This window comes from Garra rufa, chromosome 5 (assembly GCF_049309525.1).
Source record: "Garra rufa chromosome 5, GarRuf1.0, whole genome shotgun sequence".
In the NCBI taxonomy this organism is placed as follows: Eukaryota; Metazoa; Chordata; class Actinopteri; order Cypriniformes; family Cyprinidae; genus Garra; species Garra rufa.
In genome coordinates, this window is record NC_133365.1 from 13,993,542 (window position 1) to 14,013,767 (window position 20,226).

At 35.9% G+C, this 20,226-nt stretch overlaps 1 protein-coding gene across 3 annotated transcripts in view; it reads left to right on the plus strand.

Annotated features, from left to right (window-relative positions):
• Positions 1-5,155: 5,155 nt before the first annotated feature.
• smarca2 (SWI/SNF related BAF chromatin remodeling complex subunit ATPase 2) overlaps positions 5,156-20,226 on the plus strand; it is a 61,585-nt gene continuing 46,514 nt past the window's right edge. For all 3 annotated transcript variants that reach the window (XM_073839324.1, XM_073839323.1, XM_073839325.1), the window contains exons 1-8: positions 5,156-5,250; positions 7,901-8,140; positions 8,286-8,415; positions 9,919-10,251; positions 10,631-10,729; positions 13,887-14,160; positions 17,877-18,003; positions 19,591-19,764. In XM_073839324.1, the coding sequence (XP_073695425.1) occupies positions 7,916-8,140; positions 8,286-8,415; positions 9,919-10,251; positions 10,631-10,729; positions 13,887-14,160; positions 17,877-18,003; positions 19,591-19,764 (1,362 nt within the window). In that variant the 5' untranslated portion in view covers positions 5,156-5,250; positions 7,901-7,915. The remainder of the gene's footprint in view (positions 5,251-7,900; positions 8,141-8,285; positions 8,416-9,918; positions 10,252-10,630; positions 10,730-13,886; positions 14,161-17,876; positions 18,004-19,590; positions 19,765-20,226) is intronic.

The following is a 20,226-nucleotide window of genomic DNA, read 5'->3' on the forward strand; positions in this document are numbered from 1 at the left end:
TGCCTTTGGTCAGGTCACACCTGGAAAACACAGGCAATTAGCCAAAGCAGGTCATGAAAGCCGCTCCAATCTATGGTATATATATTTAGCTGTGGCCGCTGTGCAAATACAGAGCGTGGTGAATGCCGATACTGCCGTGACGACTGTAATAACCGATGTGTTCATACGACGCCCACAAGAGCTAAAATTGTCTTTTTGTGAGTGCATTTGTAAAAACACTTGGGCCTATTGTAAGGCACATGGGATTGTTATTGTAAGGCCAATTTCCATAAAGCTAAAAGCCTATATGTGTTTATGCTGTTGCGCTCATTTGAGCTGGTAGTTAGAAGGTGTATTGAGATTTAATCACTTGGCATTAAGCTGCTAAGTGTCATTTCACACATTTGACTAATTCAAATATGTAGAGTGACTGATCGCCTGGCTATAGGATGAGTACAGGTTTGGCGACTGCGCACGCCCTAATTTGGACAGTGGGCAAATTTCATGGTGGGCAGTCTGAGGAGGTAATGGTTTTAAGGCAAATTGATTTTGAAACCACTGTCGACTGTCATTTTCCATGTCAAATGAACGCTGGTTTGGCCTTTCCTGACCAGTGAATCTGAAGTGGAGGCACTAACCATTCAGGTTATTTGGAGGCTTTATTTGGATGAATTTACATTCAGGAACCTCGCACACATCCTTTTTTGAAAATGGCAAGAAAATAAAGGATTACTGAGGAAAGGAAGCAGAGACAGAGCCAAAACCATATACTTTGTTTACCTGTCCAAAGGCTATTCAAATACAACCTTTAGTTTGTGCTTTGCAGTTCAACAAGATGTATTTTCATTCATCTGATGTATCTGCGTGTTGTTGATCAGATTTGAGAATACACGACAATACTAATAGACGGCTAACATACACTGTAAAAAGTTTTCACCAGATTCAACTTACAAACCCAAGTTCAGCAGCTGCCTTAAGTTTTTAAGTTAAATCAGCTTAAAACTACAAGTCATTTTAACTTATTACAATAAAAATGAGTTGATATAAATTAATTTAAATGGCTTAAGTTGATTTAACTTAAAATCTTAAGGCAGCTGCTAAACTTAAGTTTTTAAGTTGAAACTGGTGAAAACTTTTTACAATGTAGTAATTATAATGCTTTGCTCATTATGACCATTTTACATTTTATATTCTTTGTGATTAGTTATTGATTTGTTATATTAAAAGGTGATACAATAAAAACTGAATATAAAATCTGCAATATGTGACCCTGGACCACAAAACCAGTCTTAAGTAGCATGGGAATATTTGTAGCAATAGCCAAAAAATACATTGTATAGGTCAAAATTATAGATTTTTCTTTTATGCCAAAATTCATTAGGATATTAGGTAAAGACCATGTTCCATGAAGATATTTTGCAAATTTCCTACTGTAAATATATCAAAACTTAATTATTGATTAGTAATATGCATTGCTAATAATTTCATTTGGACGCTAAAGGTGATTTTTTTATTGCATCCTCAGATTCCAGATTTTCAAATAGTTGTATCTCGGCCAAATATTGTCTTATCCTAACAAACCATACATCAATAAAAATTGTATTTATTCAGATGTATGAATCTTACTTTAATTTTTTTTAAATTATATTTATTAAATGCTTATGACTGGTTTTGTTGTCCAGGGTCACATATAGTGTCTGTAGGATGATAAAAATAACTCAGAAGGGAAAACAAAAGGGCCTCGAATCAGCGAGTGTTGATTTTCTCAATATTTCGATTTTTTGCTCCCTCTGAATTCCAGATGGCCCTTTATGACTGATTTTGTGGTTCAGGGTCACATATATGTTTTAAAACGTATACTGTCTTACTCATTTAAAGTTTTTTTCGCTCTCTCTCTTTGTTGTCTGTTAAAAACCCTGAATTGTGCTTGTGAACAGTGGACATAAAATCTCCACCTGTGTGACAAAAAGTAATTTATTTTACCGTGCGGTTGGAATTGACTTGATAGGAGAAACGACCACAAGAATACAATCTGTCATTCCAACACTGAGGTCACATTCAACAACATGCCTATCTCACCTGATAGCATCAGCCAGGTGTCAGAGAAAGCTTATGGGCGATAAGGTTACACTGCAACCCAAATTACGTTTTGTTAGGACTGCTGTTACAATTTGTAAATACATGATTACTATCCAAAAGACAAATGTATCATTTCAATATGTTGTCTAGATATTTTGATTAACTGAATAATTTAACTAGATGTAAAAGTATGCAATTTCCAGTTATTTAAAAAAATAAATCAGGTTAATCTTGGCTTTGTATAAAATGAAAGATTCCACATTACAATGTTGATTGCATCATAACTAAAACCTCTTAAATGCTCCTCTGCAAACAAGATACAATCATCACTTTTTAGTTTAACAATGATGTCATAAATTATATCTTGTCTTGTCTTACTACTTTCTACTATTTACTACATTTAACCTGTAAAAAAAACAACAACAGAAGTGTAATAAACCATAGAGTTCACTCAGTATTCAAAGCCAGTTTAACAATAGCAATAAAATCATATTCCTGCATTAAAGATTAAGAACTATTTCCATTCAGAACAATAGAGTGCAAACTGATTTGCATAAGTCTCTCAGGCACAGCTGAGGGCCAATCGGACATTTTGTATTAGCAAATTGTCTTGGCTTACCTTTATTGTCTATTTGTTTTTTGTTTGTTTGTATTGTGTTTGAATTACCCTTTGTTAAACAACAACAACAACATTTTTTTTTGCTATCACATTCTCTTAATGGTGGAACAAGTTCCCATAAATAAACAAATAAATACAAGTATGAAAATCTTTAGAAAATTCTACCCTATACAGTATACAATATGTAAGCAGCCATCTTGTTTTGCTAAACAGCAGTGTTTAGTACTATGACAGCACTGATACTTTTGTTTTTAGAGCTTTGTGGTTTAATCTTCATCTCTCAAGCACTCAACACCACTTGTATCTGTGCTTTTAATGACATTTAGAGGTTTATTCAGCTCTTGATTTCTTTCCTGTACCTGTACAAACTGTGTGCTTTATTTCAGATGCTAAGAAAAAAAGCACATGAATATAAATGTATATTAATATTTGTAATTTCAGTTAAGATGAAATCAGTTCGATGATAGCACTGTTGCTATTTCTAATAGCAAATCTGAAAACTGTTGTATTAAACGATAACTATATTAACTATTTTTATTACGTTATTATAGTTATTTTTATTTGTGTTATTTAAATAATTTAAATAAATTGTGTTATTTTATTATAGTTATTTTATTTATAAGGTGAATCCGTTTGAATATGTGTGTGCATTATTGCATGGCAATAATAATTGATGGTTGGCAAATTAGATAATTCATTAACTAATTATATAAATGAGGTAATATATTAGTGTCAATACATGAGTTACCCTTTTAACACTACGAACCGAGTCGTAGCAGTATTTGCATGTAGGCCTAGATTGCGCTTGAATCTCATTGAATTCTTGAGCACTGCCTCCCTCGTGTGGTTACATAATAAAACGAATAGTTATCGCCTTACCCAGTTCATTGATTACATTGATAATTGCAAACATTTCTTGTATTACAAGTTTTCTAAAATGTTAGGTTTAAATATGCATATAAGGCATTATTTAATTAAATATCCGATAATTTGCATACATTTTTAGTACAAAAATGTAAACACTGGATGAAGACGGTTTCAAAATTCAAATTTTTATCATATTAGTGTCAAAAAAAATCACAGAGGGAATTTTGGGAATTTTTGTCATTTCATAATTCAGAAAATATTTTTACAGACAGAAAACAATATATTTTCACATGTTTTGGGGGGAATATAATTATAAAACTAAATTAATAAAAAAATATAATCAAGCAAATTAAATATGAACAAATCCCTCTGAGATTTATGTCTTAGTGTAGGACAAAAAATGCATTTTGAAAATAGATAAAGTGCTATAAATGAAACACTTAACAGTGTCTTTTGGATGTTTTCTTTCACTAGTCTGGGAAAAACTTTATGAAAAACCAAAAAGCCCAAAATCTCAAACTTGACAGGAACTCGCCGCGCTAAATGTGCATTTATTAATGAATCGATATGATTAATTTATGTTAATATATTTTTAAATAAGCCTTTTGATATAATATTACGGGTGACGTTGGCACTCCTATTTTTTTTTTTTAGTTTTCGTCATTTTGCTTTAGACAGTAAACAGGCCTGCATGAGCGCATTTGTGCATTCAGATGCATGAAAAAACTGTTTTGCAGAGTCTCCCCCTAAAAAAGTAACAACCAAAAGAAACCATCTTTCCCAGCAAATATTAATATTAATTACTAAATTGCAATCTATGATAGCTAAACTTGTGACAAATTGCCTTATAAGCTGACATTCATAGACAAAAGCTACCTTTGTCACAAGAAAACCGTTTCATTCTGTTACCCAATAGATGTCATATGCAAAAATATGATGATATCATTAGTTTGGATTCACTAAGAAGCCTTTGACGTAATAAATCATTATAAAATAGGTGTGAGGGTGGGCGTTATAGATATGAACCAATCAGGTATAGCCCCCCAGGTGTATGAACCAATCAGAAGCAGGGAAGTTATTATTTTTCACATTGAGTAACGTTGCATTTTCGGCCCAACAATTAGTTAATTATTTTTACCACTTATTTAAGTATGAGATACGTTTTTATTTATCACACTTGTTTTAGAGAGCAAATAAAATATCTAAAATAATAAACAAATAACAACAACAACAACATGGTTATGCAACCTATGAATATGCAATGCACGGAACCTGTGACAGCTCTTCCCTAGTGCAGTGACAGAGAAAAACGAACCAGATACGAGACGTAGGGACAGTTGCAGGCGTATATACAACACATTCAGTTCTGTGAGTGTGTGAAAACGTGATCATTTTCAAGAGTGTCCCCAAACGCCCTGGCGGACAGCCGAAAGTTCCAGCACGTTCTGTACTGCGAAGTGAAAGTGTACTTGAAAGGCCCGCCTCTAAATATACCACGAGATGATCGATGTACTTCTCAGCCAATCACAGCGGAGAGACGACTGCGCTTCCTGCGCTCTCAGCGAATCAGAAATGGCAAAACACTAAAAAACGCGAACTTCAACTTGTCAGCAAAACAGAGGGGAGGGGACCAACATATGGCAGTCATATTTTTGAAGCTGAAATAATGTGCTAGACCTTTTACTGTGTTGTTTACCTCGCAGAAGGTAATTGAGTTTAAATACTCTTTGCTTGGACATTTATACTAATGTATATATGTCAGCGGGCAGCATTTTTACCATTTTTGTGCTGATAAAATGTAGCGGGCTAGCATGCTAACATAACTGTGAAGACGGTTAGCGAGCTGCTGCTCAATTATATCAGACAGGGGGCTTTACTGCGTGCTTGCTTTTAACTTTGACAACATGAAAGCAGGTGAATAAACTGCTCTTCGAAGAATGCATATGTGTTTATAATGCGAGGAAAATTAAAAGCTGTTAATAAACGTGCATTGGTAGTGCGTTGTGGTGGGAAGGTCCCACAAAGTTTGAGATTTCAGGAAACTGCAATGGCGTGAGGGGGAGACAGTCATGACAGCAGGTCGAGGAAGCCATGATCTGATCAAAGCAACTCTCTCTAAATTACAGCCCTGCGCCACGCTATATGTGCATTTATTAATGAATCGATATGATTAAGTTATGTTAATATGTGTTTTAAATTAAGCTTTTTTATATAATATTACGGGTGACGTTGGCACGCCTAATTATTATTAGTTTTTTTTTAAGTTTTCGTCATTTTGCTTTAGACAGTAAACATAGGCCTGCATGAGCGCATTTGTGCATTCAACGATGGATTGATTGTTTATTCCTAGTTCTGCGTGAATGAACTTAAGTCGTTCTTAGATACTCAAATAATTACTGTAATTTCAATAGAGTGTGTAATTAAATGTTAACGTGTCGTTATACGATAAAAGTACTGTTATTTCTCCCTGTGCATGTTTTTTTTTTCCTTACTGTCATTATTGGCGTCTTGTGATCCTGTCATTTCCAGAAGCGCTTCTCAGGTGGGCGTGTCAGAGATCAACGCGGGTCATTGTTATGCAAATAACACTGGAAGAGTTTGCGTAAATTTTAAACAACTCTATTTAAAGGCCTGTCTGTTTGTTTCCCTTTATATGAGCTGGGGACTGTCCTTATACGTTTCCCACTTCTTCTTCTTCTGAACTACAATACTAACAATAATAATAATAAAGCAATATAACAGTAAAGCAATATTAGAAGGGATTAGAAGAATTACTAACGCATTATTAAAGTCACAAGTTGTGTTTTTTAACATTAGGTAATGCACTGTGAACTAATATGAACAAACAATGAACGACTGTATTTTTATTAACTAACATTAACAAAGATTAATAAATAGTGTAATTATAGAAAAAGAAAGATCTTGTTTAATAATGTATGTTTTTTTAATTGTGTGGTAAAGTTCATTGTTGTTATTATTATTAATAGCAACAACAACAATAATAAAGAAATATTAGAATATAAATACAACTAAATTAATAAAAATTGTTCAGGCTTTTTTTCCTTCATATAATGAGTATCAGGGTTCACACAGTCACGGAAAACATTAAAATGCTGTTTTCCAACCCAGGAAAAAGACGTTGAAATTCATTACTCAAAAACGTGGATCCTGAAATATCATCATACTACTGCCTGTATTTCCTTATTATGACAGAACTTGGTTTCAGGTTATTTATATACTGATGCAATAAGCCACAAGAGACTGAAATGCACTGCTGTCTTGGCTTATTGATTGTTATGATAAAAGATAACAGATGCTGTGCATAGTTATGTATACTAATAATCAGAATTTAATTGAATTCATTAGCCTAGCTGTAACTTTGATAACCGATGTAGAAACTTTCTCATATAATTTATTCTTATATAATTTGCACTTCTAGTCAAAAGTTTTTGAACAGTAAGATTTTTAATGTTTTTTAAAGAAGTCTCTTCTGCTCACCAAGCCTGCATTTATTTGTTCCAAAGTATGGCAAAAACAATAAAATTTTGAAATAGTTTTACTATTTAAAAGAACTGTTTTCTATTTGCATATTTTTAAAATAGAATTTATTGCTGTGATTTCAAAGCTGAATTTTTAGCATCATTACTCGTCACATGATTCTTCAGAAATTGTTCTAATATTTTGATCAGCTGCTCAAAAAACATTTTTATTATTATTATTATGATGATGATGAAAACAGCTGATTAGATTTTTTTTCAGGTTTCTTTGATGAATTGAAAGTTCAAAAGAACAGCATTTATCTGAAATAGAAATCATTTGTAGCATTATAAATATCTTTATCATTATTCTGACTCCAAGCTTTTGAATGCTATAGTGTATAATGTTACAAAAGCTTTTTATTTCAGATAAATGCTGATCTTTGGATATTTCGATTCATCAAAGAATTCTGGAAAAAATGTATCAATTTTTTAAATATTAATAAAAATAATATTATTATATATTTCTTGAACAGCAAATCAACATATTAGAATGATTTCTGAAGGATCATGTGGCACTAAAGACTAAATATACCTTAATTACAGAAATAAATAAAATTTAAAATATACTAAAATAGCAAATAGTTATTTAAAATATCAGATTTTTAATGTTTTTGCTGCTCTTTGGATCAAATAAATGCAGGCTTGGTGAGCGGCAGAAACTTAAAATATATTTAACTTTTTACAGTATTGCTTCTTATTTTGAAAGTAGCAAATGAAAAATGCTGTTATTTGGGAGTCAAACAATGTTTAGTATTTAGACAATAGTGAGAATTAATCATTTACAGTAAGTTTAAGCTTTTGCCACTTCTTCCCACAGATTCCCAGCCAATAGATGTCCACTCCCAATGAGCCACCGGTTGGGATGTCCCATGCTGGTCCATCACCAGGTGCTGGCCTGTCTCCAGGGCCCATCCTAGGGCCCAGCCCTGGACCTGGACCCTCTCCTGGCTCTGTACACAGCATGATGGGTCCTAGCCCAGGGCCCCCAAGTGTGCCGCATGCTCTTCAGGGGCAAGGGGCTGGAGACTATTCACAGGACATGCACCCATTGCATAAGGTAAAGGATGGCTTTTAGCGTTGATTATATTAAAACAGATCAATAGTTGTCTAATAAATGCAAACAGAAACATGCTATGAATAAATATGTTTCAAGTTGCCAGTATGCCAGCAGCATGTATGACTAATCTCCTTCCTCTGTTCAGCCTATGGAGGGAATGCATGAGAAGGGGATGGGAGACGATATGCACTATGGCCAGATGAAAGGGGTGGGCATGAGATCCCTGCACAGTGGCATGGGTCCTCCACAGAGCCCTATGGATCAACACAGTCAAGGTACAATTATCTGTTGGCCACAATATAATAATAAAGCACTCAGCGGTTGTAATTTAAACCATAATTATAGTTCAGCAAAGGAAGCTCTTGTTCCACCACAGAAGGAGGTAAGTCCACAAAGGCCTCTGAGGTAATGAAGGCAATTATCTGACAGTATTAATTTATTTATTTTGCGCACTTATCTTTGGGGCTGCCTTTATGTTACACTAATTATCCCCATATGGGTATACATAAGATCTTTTGTACTTTGCTCTCTTTCAAGCCAAGCTTTTCTCTGATCTGTACCTTTTACAGTCCTAAATATAGTATAAAAGTGTATTGACTTGTTGATGGGAGCCTAAAGGTTCATTTAAATTTAAAGGTTAATTAAATTTAGCAGGCAAAATGATCCATTGTCAGTGATGTAGAGGTGCATGAAGCACAGTTCACACAGAAATGTCTTTTAAGCCAAGCAGCTTTTTGGGGGTGGTTTATTCCTTTTCTAATATGATTGAGAGTGCATGTAAACACTCGATCGGATTTAAAAACTGAAACTGAAAGGACTGTGCATGTGCAATGACAGAAATAGCTTGTCAACTTGTCCTGTCTTTATAAAACTCTCACTCTGCATCTGTGAAGTGGAGAAGGACAACCTCCCACCAATCCTTGTTTTGGATTTTCATCTACAGCCACCCCTTTTTGGACCAGGGAGTCAGGATTGCCAGGTTTTCACAACAAAACCCACCCAATTGCTACTCAAAACGTTAAAATTTGTGTTCCGGGGGGTAAAATACATCTATTTTGGTAGGGTTGCCCTGCATAAGCATTCCAAGGGATAAATATTGCGTTGCTGGGGTCGTTTTAACCCGCGGCAACAGTGGTGAAGTAGCCCAAGTCCACGGGAAAACCACGGACTTGGCAACACAGCAGGGAGTGGCATTTTTACAGGCATGATAAAGCAGCACGGTTTATATGTATATTTATCCAGAAATATTAATTCTGCTGTTAAAAACAAATAAAGAATAAAGTGGTTATTATGTGAAAACAGGGAGAAACTATATTTGTGCAGTGTGCACATGTCCAAAAAAAAAAAAAAAAACTATTCCAATTTAAAGCTTGTGACATATAAACGCGCAAATCGACCCGATCACTTTATTTAGTGTTCATGTAAACACTACATTCAGATTCATTAGTCGGAATGAATGAACCGAAAATTGTGCATCTAAACGTAGCCACTGAGACAGCTTAGGTTTTTTAGGGATTAAAACAAGGAGTGAATGGATTTTATGGTGGTTGTTTCCACATGTATCTTAGTTTTGCATCCAATGTTCCCTTTCAAATGTGTGCACAGTATAGAAATAACCATTGCTTTTAGAAAATATCAGTAATTTTTTTTTTTTTTTTATAAAAAGCTGGTTTATTCTACAAAAAAAAGAGAAAACTTTAGTATGGCTGTGATTACCAAGTTACATTTCTCACTCTAATAAACTTAATAAATCTTTATTTATTTATTTTGCTTCTTAGGCTACATGTCTCCTCATCCCTCACCAATGGGCCAGGTGTCTGAGCATGTGCCCAGCCCTTTGTCAGGAGGAGGGCCGACCCCACCGCAAATGTCTCAGGGTCAGTCACCCATGATGCCCATGGATCCGCAGGGGATGGGACAGCAGGCCAGGGGTCAGTCTGCCTTCAGCCCAGTCCAGCTACAGCAACTCAGGGCTCAGATCCTGGCGTACAAGATCCTGGGCCGTGGTCAGCCTCTGCCTGAGAATCTGCAGTTAGCTGTGCAGGGCAAGAGGAGCCTCCCCACCATGCAGCAGCAGCCCATGAACACTGGCCCCTTCAACAGACCTCCAGGTGAATATGCTTATAGTTATTTTGGTGTAGTAACGTAAATGGGAAATGGAAGTTGAAATGTCCCTCATCAAACCTCAGTGAGTTCCAGTCAACCACCACATCACATTACCATATTGACCTCATTATGTCACAATGACACAATGAGAGTATTTCGTGTTTTTGTGTCAATTATGGCAAAATTCAAAATTTCGAGTTGGAATGCAGTGGAAGTCCAAGCGCCTAAATTCCAGTTTTCTCTTGTGCTTATACAGTATTTTTACATTGTTTTGAAGCCTAAATGCAGCTGGATACTTTCCGTAAAAAATTGGTTATGATGTTAGTTATACTTTTGTTGCAGTTGTTTTCCTAATTATTGTTCAATCTTGTACTGTTTTGCTAGGTATGCCAATGCCTCATGGAGGGCCTGCAACGGGCCCGTGTCCCTCTCCAGCCATGCAGACTCATACCCAGAGTGCTGGGCCAAAACCGTGGCCTGAAGGTGAGTGTGGGATGTATTTATTCTTAAGTAGTTGCATGTCTATGTTCCACCAGATGGCACTGTGAAGCAAAAGGCTTTCCATGGCAATCAATTAAAGGGATAGTTCACCCAAAAATTTAATTTATGTCATCCCTCATGACTTCCAAAATTCCAAGCTTTGTTAATGATGCTCTTGTGAACGTGATTCGAAGACTGACACAGAAAAGCATAAATTGTTAAAAAAAGTTATTTTGTTTTCTTTGTGCACAAAAAGTATTCTTGTAGCTTCATAAAATTAAGGTTGAACCACTGATGTCACATGGTCTGTATGAAAAAAGTACAATAATAAACTTACTGCAGTAATAAAATTACTGCAGTCAAAAGATCGTAAACTATTTACGAAATGGCATGCAAATTGATTTGTTATGCAATTATATGGATTGAAGCACGAAACACGTGTGATCATCATCATGTGGTGAATGTGGCCAATCATGAGAAGCTGTGACGTCATCACAGCCTGGTGCAGTCGCTCCTGAAACGCTGCGCTGGCTGAGCAAGCCGGTGTCGTGAGAAATTGAGTCCGCCCCGGAATCGGGTCTCCTTTAGGATCCTGGTGGTAATGCCTGCTCAAAAATGTTTTATATTTTTATAAAAACCAACATACATATAATACATCTATTACTATGATGTAATTATACTATAAAAAGTAATTTAATAACGTATAAATTTGTAATTATCCACAATAACTTCTTTATGGAAAAAACGTATTTAAATGCTATATAGCACTATAACGTCTGATAAATAATGCACGAGTAAATCAATTTTTAAGTGGTTTTATTTGTCAGTGTATATTCAGAAAACAAGAATAATTCACTATTAATGTAAAACGCTGTTCTATTATGTTTTAAAAACATAATTCTACTATGCAATTTAAAAGACATTAATGGTCATTATTACGCATTTCTAACTATAGAAAATATAACGTGATTTTGCAGGAATTGTAATCAGGCGCTAAAAATAATACCCATTAGCAGTCAATTGAACCAATAAGATCACTCTGGGTCCTAATGGAGACCCGATTATCACACTGTACAACAATAATACTGTTTTTTTATTATAGTAAGGGCTAAGTTTAGGGTTGTGGTAGGTGTAGACGTTAAAAAAACACAATCTAATAGGTAGAAAAATTAATTTCATTGTTAGTTTCCGGTCGTAGACGTATCCCTTCTAGCCACAACCGCGGCTGACTTGAAGTAGTGCATGCCGGTTAGAAATTTTGTCCGACTTGAACCGGCGCCGACGCCACGTGACGTTCACGTGTGGCATCAAAGTAACGCCAGAGCGTTTGGAGAACAGATTGATCGGTCTGCGCAGCACCACATGAAGTCGAACTCACCTAATGTTTACATTACAGCTGCATGACTAATAGTTAAAATATCACGATCTCTATCCAAACACCCATACGATCTTATTCATGAATGACAACGATTCAGCGATGTCTATTACAACTGTTGCACGCGCTCCACTGAGCTTACATGTGGAAGTTATTGAAGACATTCAAATCTGCATTCTTAATGCTGCCGTTTCAGAAAGCAACACAAACAGTCTTTTAAACCACATAATCATCAATATGTCTTTGTTACAGACATTTAAATAACATAAGTACTGGGATAAAAGCTTGTAGTTTGGATATAAACACTTATTGACTACAGTAGCGATCAAAACGAAAGTATCTTGTAACACGGCTGTAGAGCAACGTTTATTCTCTTCGCCAGGAGATGGCGACAACTACACGTTTAAAACAAGTATTTGTCATTGAATTAAACATTCAAGATATTCCAGTAGTGAAACAAATATTTATTAATTGAGACATGGGCTCCTTCTTTCTTTTTTTTATCCAGACTTAAGCAATGAACATTTCAAAACCACTAGTAAATTACGTAATTTTGTTTAGATTTCTAATCCTTTTTTTCTTCAGAATTGTGATCTCCAGTTTATAAAAGAAAATAGTTTTTCAGTTTACCCAGAATCATGCAGCATTAGTTTACATGTTTATTACTGCATATAATTCCTTAAAATATAAGTTTAATTTTATAAGGTACAAGTTCATACCAAAATGCACCTACATTTTTTGCATTTTGTGTTTTTTGTTGAATAAAATACTATTTTCCCCTATGTTTTTCATCATTGAGGATTTTTTTAAAAAAAGTTAAGAAAAGTCGTCTCGTCTCGTTCTCGTGAACCCAAAATCTCGTCCCGTCTCGTCTCGTGAGATAAGTGTCTCGTCACACCAATGTCTTCTATTCACTTCAGATACTGCTTAACTGTCAGATTATTCAGATTTATAATATTCTTGTGCACATAAACATGGTCAAAATGCCCCATATATGTGAATCTTTGAAAAAGATGAAAAAAGCTTTTAAAGAAAATGCCAAGGAGCCACCTTACAGAGGTTAAATCCCCTTTAACATGCTTTCAAATGACAGTGAAATAATTCATGGATTACTAAAAGTTCAAAGATCGCTTTTCTTTTCAAGTGAACTTGATTGGTGAGTCAGCCTGGTTTAATTGTAACCCGCTGCTTATTGGCTGTACTTGTGAAAGATAATGTGTACCACCTCAGGTCAATTGACATTTTAACTGCATTTTTGCTCGATATGAAATGACTGGGGACGTTGCATGCCCTCATGGCAGGTTCAGCAACTGATTGATTGTGCCTAACCAGAAATAAAGATCCAGAACTTTTCTCTTCGGAACATTTAACTTGTATCATCTCTTATGTTTATGTTTTCATTTAAGGATTTCATGCCCTTTATAAAGTTTCTTTAAGGGCATTAAACTTGGCTTGAAACAGGTCATATGAGTCCTTGTAAAGATTTTTTGTTTCAGAGGTGGACATCAGTTCATGCTGTGCTTTGAGCTGTCTTAAAACCTCCAACAACAGCTTTGATGAAGTCTTTGAATATGATCAAACATCCTAACGACAATAGGCTTCTAAAATATAAATGGCATTACTTATGCCGTTTCATAATGGTGCGTTATATCGATCGTACTGACAACAGCATAATGGATCACTGGAAGCTTAATGCTTTTTGCATTCAGGAGCATTTCTTTGACAGACATGACATTTTGATAAATCTCACAAGACGTTCACAAAGAGCATCACCTTTATTTTCAGGTCAAGGCTCAGAGGCGCCCAGCACTCCGCAGAAGCTGTCAGTCCCGGCTCCCAGCGGCAGACCCTCTCCAGCTCCCCCACTGGCCCCCACTGGCACACAACCTGTGCCCAGCACCTCCCTCACCTCCCAACCCCAACCTCAGCCACCGCCAGGACCAGGACCAGGCCAGCCCTCCCTCATCATCCAGCTTCAGCAAAAACAGAATCGGATCACACCGATTCAGAAGCCTCAGGGTCTGGACCCTGTTGAACTCTTGCAAGAGAGGGAATACCGGTATGTAATGAGTAATTCAATTCAACTTAATCTACACTAAGCAATCTACACTAGTGATGCGCGGGTCGTCTCATAACCCGCGGACCCCGCGGGTAACCCGCGGGTCGGGTTGGGGCGGGTAAAGAAATTGTCACTTTATTTGCGGGGCGGGTTGGGGCGGGTCATTAAAAACAAAATACAAAATTATGTTGCGTGCAATTCCCTATAGCCTATATTTAATATTTGGGAATATCTATTTTCATATTTTATTAAGTTCTTTAATAAGGTTATCAACACGTCACGACACGCAAGCGCTAAGCAGCTCCCGCTGCCAGCAATGAGCGCTTCAAGCGAGCGCACATTCAGCTTTGCTGGCCTGGTGCTGGAATCGAGGCGAAATAGATTAAACCCCGGTACAGTGGATGCATTTTTTTTTTGCACAACGAACGTAAAAACGCTAAATGAACATTTCCGTCTGTTAAATAAAACAAAAGTTTAGTGGTTATTTAGCGTAGGCTGTAAACCTATACACATTTGAAAAAAAAAAAAAAATGTTTAGCCTAGACGAATACAAACGCTGCTTTATAAATGTTGAAAATGTTTATACAGTGGTGTAGTGGAGGGTATACGCAGGCGGCTATGCGTATACCTATTTTTAAATCTTCTCTGATGCGCATTATTCAGTACTGTGCTGCATTAGCCAAAATCAGGACAGTCAACAACATCCAGTCATATGTGAATAAATGTACATATTCGCTAAGAACACCCAATAAAGACAGTAATAATGCAGTCAGGACCGTGGCGCCGGCTTGCTTTGAAATGTTTTTGATGATTAAGCCTGATGCGCCTGCGCCCGAAACAGTACATAATAACGAAAACAATACCTTACAAATAAAAAGAAGCAAATTTTTACGATCAGAAATTCCTTAAACCAGCGAACCCCTGTAAACTTTTCAGTCCAAGGATCCAGTAAACGAATGCGTTCAAATAGAAAGTTCAAAACGAAATTCATAAATGAAGCTTAGGCTATACCCACTTTTCTTCCGGCACCACTAACATTACGCCACTGACTATCTTGTTATTAATATGACATGATTTATGGTTCATATTCATAATCGTATGTTGTCGCCAGTTTACAGGGTGATGTTTCCAAGCACTGTCGGCCTGAAATAAAGGCTGTTTTCATTTGGATTACAGATTACAATGCCTAGTATGTCTATTTAATGGTCGCGGGTGCGTGGCGGGGCGGGTTGTAAAAATAGATACAGTGGTGCGGGGCGGGTTGGGGCGGGCCAAATAATTTCATAAAAGCAGGACCCGCGGGTTGAAAAAAACCTTGACCCGCGCATGACTAATCTACACTGCTCTAAAGAGGTTGTGAATTGCATTTTTTATTTTATGATATTTCTTCAGGTGCACTTATAATGTCTTAGTCCTCTGATTTAAACACTGTACTTAAAGGGGCATGTCTCTAAGACTTTAGTGTTATTATCTTTATACATTATGCAAGACGTCTTCTAAATGTGGATGCATACCAAATTAAAGGGGACATCTGATGCCCTTTTTCACAAGTTGGTATGACTCTTTAGGGTCTTCATGAAATGTCTGCAACATACTGTGATTAAAATTCCTCAGTGGTCATGTAAAACAACACACTCAAAAACACCTCTGTTCACAGCAACATGTTTTAGTGCATGTCTGTTACAACACGGTACCAGAACAGTACAATGAAATATTTGAGTGTGTGCAGTGCATTTTACGGAGGACTGTTTCCTGAACCTGAGAGAGTAGCTTACAATGTCAGCTGTGTACAAAGGCTTGTTTCTGTAAAGTGGGGCAATTCCAACTTTGCAAGGACAGTCTGGCGCTTCTGACTCACAGCCTGTAAGTACGTTTTCATATTTAAAGAATTTGCTACTGACTATTCAAACGCGAGTTTTCAGCAGTGTAAAGTAGTGCTTGTTGTTTGTTGTGTCTACGATCACAAATGCAGACATGGTTTTATGTTTATGCGGCGCGACGCACAACACAATGTGTAAAAAGACAGTATGAGTCATTATAATCAGTGATTATGTCCTCACTGGATGCAACAAATGCCTCATTTATAATGGGTTTATTGTTTTTGTCTCATCGCACCGGGACACAGCATCACAACATGGTAAGGAGCGTAACATTTCTGTCACACGCTTGAGGTATTCAACCAATCACAACGCACCATATAGCTGGCTAATCAGAGCACACCACGCTTTTCAGAACAATGAGCTTTGTAAAAACAATAATGTACAGTATGTGGTAAAAAAAGTTTTTGTTTTTTTTACCTCAAACCGTGTAAACCAGGGGTGCCCAACCCTGTTCTTGGAGATCTACTATCCTACAGAGTTCAGCTCCAGCCCTGAACAAATACATCTGAACCAGCTAATTAATCTCTTAAGTAGCACTTGATAATTACAGACAGCTGTGTTGGAGCAGGGCTGGAACAAAAGTCTGCAGGGAGGTAGATCTCTAGGAACAGGGTTGGTCAGCCCTGATGTAAACACATTGCATTACAACAAATACACAAACAAATCCTATTATTAGCATCATCGCATGACCCCTTTAAATGCTAATGAGATACTGCTCACACCACTTTCCGTGCGTCCTCAGTGGCCTTGATGTCAGGAGAAAATGAAGACTCTTACGTTCACTTTTACATCCAACAATAAAACACCTGTATTGCTTATGAGACGCTCAAGCACAAAGAAAATGGCGGACAGCGTACAACTGGCTGAGGGTGGAAATATGCTAATACGGGACAGTCCGTCAGTGGTTGTGGGAGGGGCCAAAACCAAAACAGCTTGATAATTAAGACTGTTTAGGTTTTTGGGGATGAAAAAAAAAGAAGCGAGTGGATTATTATTATAAGGTTTTTTGTGTCACACACTGCTAAGATACATTTATATGCAAACAAAATGTAAAAGTTTGCATCCGATATCCCCTTTAAATGAACTGCCTTTTTTTTTTTTTTGCTGGAATATTTTGAAAAAACAATTCACTTTGAAACATCCTGTAAAATCTGTGCTTGCAAAGGTTCTGCACAATTGCTCTTGTTTGTTCATCTTTGATATGGCAATTGGTATTGACACCATCATTAATATTAACAGCTGGGCAGATGAAAAATTGCAGTTATGGTAGGGGACATATCATTTTGTGGCAATACACTCTTTTAATGATCACAACAAAATTTGGGTATGAATTCCAGCAAAACAACCTGTCTTCTATTGATCTTCTGTCTCTAAAATATCACCAGAACTATGGGGGTTTTGGGAGGTTTTGGGAGCTGTAATGAATGTTAGAGGAGGGTGAGGAACCCTCTGAGGTTTCTGAAAGTTCCTCAGAACTTGGTGATTACACCGGCTTGCACTGTCTGAAACAACAGGCATGTGTTGATTGTTTGATGTACCTTGAGGTCACCAAGACAGACTTTTTTTACTGTCTGAACTATGTATTTTTCACGGAGTGAAAGTTTCAGATCTTGCTGGTGATTTATACTTCTGGAGAATAACTAGAAATTATTAATGCCTAGAAAGTTCACCTTTAGAGACATCTCAATTCAACAATAAATCTGATGATCTCTCCTTGATTGACAGTTTTAGCTCTCATATTTGAACCTAACCTTACCCCTATAATTCGGTTATTCTTTAAAAAAAAAAACAGATGAAAGGATTCAGTACACCTCTCATTTTCATTTCTGTTTAAAGTCTTCAGGCCAGGATTGCTCACAGAATTCAGGAGCTGGAAAATCTGCCAGGATCGCTGCCACCTGATCTGCGGACTAAAGCTACTGTGGAGCTAAAGGCCTTAAGACTGCTTAACTTTCAGCGACAGGTGTGTTATTGACTCATTATTAACCCATTATTACTCATTTATTAATTGTGACCCTGGACCACAAAACCAGTCTTAAGTCGCTGGGGTATATTTGTAGCAATAGCCAAAAATACATTGTATGGGTCAAAATTATTGATTTTTCTTTTATGTCAAAAATCATTATGATATTAAATAAAGATCATGTTCCATGAAGATTTTTTGTAAAATTCCTACTGTAAACCTATCAAAATGTAATTTTTGATTAGTAATATGCATTGTTAAGAACTTAATTTGGACAACTTTAAAGGTGATTTTCTCAGTATTTTGATTTTTTTGCACCCTTAGATTCCAGATTTTCAAATAGATGTATCTCGGCCAAATATTGTCCTATCTTTACAAACCATATATCAATAGAAAGCTTATTTATTGAGCTTTCATATGATGTATATATCTCAGTTTTGTAAAATTTTACCTTATGACTGGTTTTGTGGTCCAGGGTCACAATTTATTCCAAAAAGCTATTTAACACCATGAGTACACTTTGAGTACATCCCTCCTTATTTGGATGTTTTTACTTCATAAAAAATTGATTTTATAATTCTGTATAAAATTGTTATTTAATAAAATATATATAAACGTATAAACATGTAAAAATAAATATTTGTGCGTAATTAGCATGATGCAACTCTCCTGATGTCTTAATGAAGACAAAAATAATTCTTAAAACAACTTTTTAAAGTAGTTTAGCATAATGTTTGCTCCATTGCTTATTAATATTAATGTCATGTAGTACGACTCAGTGATATTTATGAAATGTACCTTGAAAAAAATATTTAAAAACTTTTTTTAAATGTGTTTAATATATATATATATATATATATATATATATATATATATATATATATATATATATATATATATATATATATATATATATAAGTATATACTCCCATGTTGCAAGATGCTGTTACATTTTTATTGATGGTTACACTGTATGCCATTTTTAGATTAATTTAATTTAAACTTTCCTTTAAAATGTTATAGAAGTGTCAAAACCATTGATACCTTTTTATATCATTGATCTAGTAATAAATTACTAATAAATCGTTAACAATAATAATAAATAATTCACTATATTTCATTATACTGGAACATTACTGACACAATTTTCGTAAAGGCATATTTCCAATAATTTTTACTCAATTACACCTCAATTTGGAGGCACTTATAATAAAAATGACTTACATTTGCCATTTTTTTTACAATAAATGGAATCATTTACAATAAGCTTAAAAAAATTGTTCATGCATATTTTTGATTTGCCGGTTCCATTGAGCTTTGTCCTATTCGTGCTGTGTGGATGGTGATGGTGTGTGTTGTGCTAAGAATATTTAACTTATGGTATATAGTGGATCTCACCATTAGAGGGCGACCTTGTTGTATTTGTAGCACGGTCTCCTCACAATTCAAAGCCTTGTTCTGCTGTAATTAGCAGCAAATATGAAAAAAATGTGTGAAATGCATCAGAATATGATTATCATTTGATGAAGCTCATTAGCTTAATGCATTTTGCTACAGATGACTATGATTGATTTTTTCCTTTCTCAGCTGAGGCTCGATGTTGTAGCCTGTATGCGCCGAGACACAACTCTGGAGACGGCCCTTAACTCCAAAGCCTACAAGCGCAGCAAAAGACAGACACTGAGAGAAGCTCGCATGACAGAGAAACTAGAGAAGCAGCAGAAGATCGAGCAGGAGAGGAAGCGCCGGCAGAAACACCAGGTGATCAATGAATGATGATTGTACTAAGTGTAATCAACTCAATGGACTACACAAACTCAATATACTGATTAAAACAACAGACAAGCTCCCACATCAAAATGCTCATATACACGATTTATGTGCTTACATATTGACTAACTGATAAAGATGGTTTCAGGGGGGTCATATCACGAGGAATCAAATTTCCTTGGCCTGCATAGTCACGGTGTGGCAATAACGAGGAAGTATGATAGTGCTGTTATTCTTAAACACCAGAAAAACTGAAAAAAGTTTCTCCTGGCAGAGTGTAATACCTAAACTTCTGAGGCTTCCTTGAGTTTAAAACGAATGGCTAAAGTTTTTTGAAGATGTCTTTAAGTAACCTTTTGTGCAGTTAAACCTCTGAGTGCAGAATTATTATTTTTTTTTTTTAACTCACGGAGGCGGCATTCGCACAGAAGTCTACAAGTAGAAAGCAGTTTT